Source organism: Syngnathus typhle, linkage group LG1 (assembly GCF_033458585.1).
Source record: "Syngnathus typhle isolate RoL2023-S1 ecotype Sweden linkage group LG1, RoL_Styp_1.0, whole genome shotgun sequence".
Lineage (NCBI taxonomy): Eukaryota > Metazoa > Chordata > Actinopteri > Syngnathiformes > Syngnathidae > Syngnathus > Syngnathus typhle.
This window is the reverse complement of record NC_083738.1, coordinates 8,841,803-8,847,802: the sequence shown is the minus strand read 5'-3', so window position 1 is coordinate 8,847,802 and position 6,000 is coordinate 8,841,803. Positions and strand designations below refer to the sequence as shown.

Below are 6,000 nucleotides of genomic sequence, written 5' to 3'. Positions count from 1 at the left end.
TGGGCTGCAGATGTGTCACTGCTTCTCCACATATGAGGAACAAACACCCTTCAAAGACTAGGGGTATGCACTGTATCAAACGTTTATTCTACTGGATGAAGAAAAATATTTTATTGTTACTGCTTGAAGGTGCAGGTGCAGCTAAGATCAAGTAGGTCACAAAGTCCGGACATTCCTTCTCCTATGTGCAATCAAAACATGCCTACGATTGCAAAAATATGCCTAAGTTGTTGATGTTGACACTCAGTGTTGTTTCTTTCTTTTTTTCTACCCTAGCTTTTGTGGCAAATGTGTTAAGTAGTGATGGGAAAGTGAAAGCTTTAAATTTGCTTCATGAACCACTTGATTTTTTTCCCCCCTCTCAGTTCAACATTGGCCTGACTGACTCGCCATTTCTTGAACCCCTTCATTTAAAATCAACTGCCATCTAGAGGAGTCAAAAGATACAACTGGTTCATGAAGCATTGAAGCTTCATTTTGCCACCACTAGTGTTAAGTGTGCAATCTCTTCCAAAATCAAAGCGGAGAAATATTCTGTTGCTGATGACATTACAGACCTCTGGAGTATGTTATCTGTGATTCAGGCTGTGTGCTTAGATAATTTGTGTCACGGTTGGGACTTACAATAATGCCCACCTCCCACAGCCGCAGCTGAATACCCTTAAAAACTACGGGGAAAATAAATTCATCAAATCATCTCTCTGAATGTTCCCAACAAACGCTTATGTGTCGGTGCAGTATCAAGCAAGATATTGGACCCTGGAAGAGTTGTACCTAAACCGAGGTCTGTATAGATGTAGCTCAACTTCCCGTAGCTGACGTCATGTTGTTCATTAAGACGGCAAACTTGAGGAGACTGGTGCTGGTTGCTGCCAAGTCGGCCACTATTTTTGTTTCAATTGTGTAAAAATATCAATTGCACCGAACTGACCAAATTCTGGATAATAATGCCTATCACCATTGTATGCTGTTAATTTCAAATTGGACTCCTGCCAGAATATACTGTTGACCTCATCTTGGACCAGATACTTTGATGAAAACCCCCTCTGCAAATATAGTGGACATGACTTTACTGGATGAGAGTGTTGGAACTACAGTGAGCAAAAGAAACAATCTTTATTTTTTCATAAAGATGACAGGCCTTTTTAAATGGTAGGAATAAAGTTTTATTTTCATATGAATAGAGTGGTCTTGAACTTGTTTATGTTTTTCTTTCTTGATAAAACTTGCAAAAAATCTAGCATATTCCATGAACAATGGACTTGAAGATAAGGGGATTTATTGCTGAATGTTAAAATGAATACACATTAATTTTTTTCACCAAGTGGAAAAAAAGAAACAGTTTGCTGACTGCTTAATCCATGCACCCAACTACCAGTACCACTAGGACATGCAGGGGGGAGGAGAAGAAAGGGAATTTGTTTAAAAAAAAAAATACATGATAGAGCCAAACGGCGCCGCATACACAGATATGGAAGGGCGTTGCAGGTGTGATCATGTATGTACTTATATATGTAAGTGTATGTGCTTAGTTGTGTATGAAATGTGTGTTGCATGTATGTCCGGGTTGGAGGGCTAAAGGGTGAGGAGAAAGAGGGTGGGAGTGTTTACAATTCAACTAACTCTAAAAGCACACTACCCTCACAGTATTTCCGCATTGCAAGTCCCAGATTGATTCGAGTGATAATAAGACAAAACTAGGCAGATCTCAGAGCCAAGAAGCCAAATAATGTGTTTTGTTGATATCATTCTAACTGTACCCCTGGTTTGAAGGGTTTTCTCTTTTTAAATATACTTTTTTTTTCTTTTCATTTTTTACCTTGAGCCATGCATCTCCTGTGTGAAAACAATAAAGTGTGAAGATTATCGTATTTGATACATTGAACCTGGAAGGCTCTCTAGACCCAATGCACTGTACATATCTGAAATCTACGGGTTTCTGGTGTCATCGCTACTACGTATAATACTGTAGTGTGATGGGGCCTTGATTCACCAATGTTTCAGAAGGTCTCAAAGGGCTAAAGAAAGACACAAAAGGGGTAGGCGGAGACAAACGTAGAACAGAGCATTCAGTCAAGGTGACCAAACAACATAAGTTTAACAATAAAAGTATTGAGATACATATCAAGGCAGGATGCAGTAATAAGTGTTACACCAGCGATTGGCCTTGAGCCAGCCCTGCCTTCATTTGAATAATTTTCTTTCCCATGAGAGCAGTGAAACGTGATGACTTTTCTCAGAGTGTCACAAACATTACAGTAGCACTAAAAGAAATGAACCCAAAGTGAGCATGGGGTGCACGAAATTCTGTGCTACGCCCCGGCGTCAGATGTGAACAGATGTAGACTCATTTGCAACATGCGTGACCACTTTCACACAGCACTAACCTCTTGATGTTCAAAAAGAAAAGCGAATCTCTCTTCCATTTCCTTCGCACACGTTCTTAATCGCACCCCTCACCTGAACGCATCAGGCTTGGTCAAGGGGAGTGAGGGTGGGTGGGGCTGGGGGGGTGATTCTGGCCTGCGAACAGAGGTTGTCGAGATGACGAGCGCTCACCGCTCAAGTCTTTTGGCTGTGATGTGATGGGGAAGTCCTGAGACACAGTGCGGCTCTAAGCTGCTGGCATAGGAAATATGTGGCCTTGGCAGTCCACAGGAGGCCAGAGTCAGGCTGGATTTCAACAGGTGGGTTTCGGGAGGCCAAAGACTGCTCACGTGGGAAGGGTCAGTGCAATGGAGCTTCTGGCAGCGCGAAGATTGTTGAAAGGAACGTGCTAGTAAAACAAGACACCACCCACATGAGGCTTCATGAGGCTCTCACACATACTGTGGACACTCTCAAAACCCTGATCACGTACATCAGAATGTGATGTCGCATCGCCAGTCACAATTCCACTCCTCACAGGACAAAAAAATCGGGCAGTGAGCAGAGATGTAAATGAATGATGCATATTCATCCGAGTGACAAAACTACCCAAATGCGTCTGTGAGACGAGTGCGTTGCGTGAATCAAAACTATGTAAACAGACAACTTTTACACAGAAAGACTCAATATTGCATGATGACATAATCAGATCACAGTTCAAAAAGAGGAGGATCCCAAATCAGAGAAAAAAAAAAAAAAAAAAAGCTAAAGTAAGGAAGAGGATCGGTCTCTATAAAAATGAGAAGTGTTTATAAGAAAGGCTACAAAACTCAATGGGACCTCCGACTTGAGCATACAGCAAAAGGCACCACAATATTATTCTATTTATCTAACTTGTGAAAAAATTGGCACGTAATTCTCACTTTTTCGTCTCTCATACTGCTGTAAATCAAAAAACCTTTACATATAAATATTTCCCCCCATTATAAAAAAAGTCTTTGCTGTTAGCTAGTAGACAATTTTTGCTGAAATCAAAATAAATATTTCATTTGTTTACAATATCTGTCTGTTATACAAAATAAAAATATTTCTCCTTGGTGCATGTCTCTAGTCCAGAAGAAGGAAGAGGTGTGTGCGAGGTGGAGTGGTGTGTGTGTGGAATGGGAGGGCAGGTCTGCATGGGTGGGGGTGGGGGTTGCGGGTGCAGTCTTAAAGGGGCATGTTGTCTGACTTGAAGCGCTGCGACTGTGCGCTGCGACTCTGCCCGTTGCTCCGATTCCCCGGCCGACTCAGCCTGCTGTGAGTCCGTGCGTCGGCCCCTGACGATGAGTGGAAACCTGGCACGGTTAAAGGCAGGTCCATGTTCATGTTCTGCATACTGAGGAAAGGCGTGTGCTCCCCTTGACCTTCGTCTTCTTCCTCTTCCTCTTCCTCCTCTGATTGGCTGAAGCTCTGTGACCTGTAGTCCCGTAGGCCCGCTGACCTCTGAGATAAGTGTCCATTGAGTCGGTTGCGTCGCGGGCGCCGTCGACTCCTGATAGGCTCCCTTGAGGAGGCGTACTCCTGCGTGGTTTCATATGCCTCTTCATCAGGCAGACGGTAGGGACTAGATGGGAGACTTCCTGTGCTCTCCGTCAGGTAGGGTCGACGCGGTCGTCGAGGCTGCCTGTACAAACTGTGATCCTGAAACAAAGAAGACCACTTGCCAGATATTTGCTCTGCCAGCAAACAGTATTTAAGCTTACAAGCTTTTCACATTTGCCATAACCGAGTCCCGATGTCCTCTCAAAGGGACATATTGTAAAAAATAAATAAAAACCGGTTTTGACATTTTTGTTACTGAACAAATGTTTTTTTTCACCCCTAAAAATGATGCGGTGTAAGAGAAATTAAATTCAAAAAAGATTTCTCTGGGTCTCAGGATAATCTGAGCAAATTTGGTTGGACATCCCTGTCTAACCACTAAAATGGACTTGACAAAACACTAGACTCGACACAAGTATAACACTTGTACACTTTATCAAGGTCGTATAAGGTGGCATTGGAATACTGGAAGTGACTTTTCTCTCTTCTGCATTTCCAATGGGGAAACAAAATCCAAATCCAAACAAATGACGAGTCAACCAGCATCTTGGGAAATGACGTACAAAGCTTCTGTACTTACATCAGGGCATCTTAGCAGCGGCTGGTCATCATCTCTGTGGTAGGCTGCAGTGGCAGGTGGTAGGGAGAGGGCGTGGCTTGCGTTGGGTGATGTGATGTGGAAGATAGGAACCTGGGGCGGCAGCAGCGGGTAGTGGAACTCCACCGGAGACAAGCGAGCTGGCGTGGTCAGCGCGGACACATACCTGTACACGGGGAGAAAGTCAACACTGTCAGTGTTCACTCATATTATATTTTATTTTTCTGGTTGACATGTTGTAAAGACTTCAGGGGTGGCAAAAGTATACTCGGTTCCTTCGTAGAAATTTGCTTTGGTAAAACTCTTGTACGTATGTAAAACGGAAAAAAAGTACAAACAGAAAAAGGCTGCAGTAACTCCACACAACAAAAAATACACCAAAACTATATGTGTTTTTTTGCCCCGGGGATTTAAGTGGTACATGCAGAAGGTGTGGATTCGATTATCAGTCAGTGATCCAAAATCATGCACTGGTCCCAAGCTCGGCTAAAAATCGTTGGGTTGTTCTTCACAAACGATCGTGCAATGTAGGCCTTGTTGATGCCTGAGCGAATGTGATTTTGTTCACATTGTTTGTATTACTCAGGGAACACTTTTCTGATTCCTGCTCTATGGTTTCTCCACTTCCATCATGAAGAGGTTGAAAACTGCAACAAACTAATTATGACAAAAAGGAAGAAATTACATAGATCCGTTTTCAAATGTAGGGAATAAAAATAGAAAGCCTTTATAAAAATAGAAGAGCAAATACCTGAAAATTGTATGAATCTTTTTGTACTTACTCGCTTTATTTGTATTTATTCATCGACCATTTTACATTGTCATTTTATCACTGTGTTGTGTTTGTGGTGCTGGTACTAAAAATTGAAAATGTTGAATGAAATAATCAACTTGCAAGGTCCTTTTAATGCAGAATGGCGTCTGTACATATTTTCTGCCACTAGATGTCGTTAAAAACTAAATAGATTTTGTGCCACCACTGGCTCAATGAGGCATAAGCTTTAAAGACACAGGATAGAAGCCTACAGAATGAGTGGACTTTCAAACTTAATGGCTCCCCCTATAGTTTTGGAGTGTGTATTACTTTATAGCCCACAAATGAGAATATTCTAACAGGTTGACTGAGGCGGTCCACAGAGGAGGGCCAGAGCCAAGATTACAATTTAGATTTAGAACCTCTTGACTGGGAGGTAAACATGCAGACCATTTTGCCACATTGCTTCTATTTGCTAAAATAATTCTCTGAACTTTGTAAAGACATATAAAACAACTTTAAACTGGTGGAAATTCAAAGAAGCATAGCCACTGAAGCGACTTGATCAAAAGAAATTGTTGGGTTGTATTATTATGTCTCCAAATAAAATAAACATATATGATCTCAACAAGAATAAAGACAAAGACAGGGACTTGTGACAGTATATAATAATTAATTACCACATGTAGTACAAGAG

At 41.9% G+C, this 6,000-nt stretch overlaps 1 protein-coding gene across 1 annotated transcript in view; it reads right to left on the bottom strand.

Annotated features, from left to right (window-relative positions):
• Positions 1-1,387: 1,387 nt before the first annotated feature.
• The window catches only part of nrg2b (neuregulin 2b), a 31,334-nt gene continuing 26,721 nt past the window's right edge, over positions 1,388-6,000 (bottom strand). Inside the window, exons 11-12 of the mRNA XM_061283146.1 lie at positions 4,532-4,715; positions 1,388-4,050 (exon numbers count right to left, since the gene is read on the bottom strand). Of these exons, the coding sequence (XP_061139130.1) occupies positions 3,577-4,050; positions 4,532-4,715 (658 nt within the window). The 3' untranslated portion in view covers positions 1,388-3,576. The remainder of the gene's footprint in view (positions 4,051-4,531; positions 4,716-6,000) is intronic.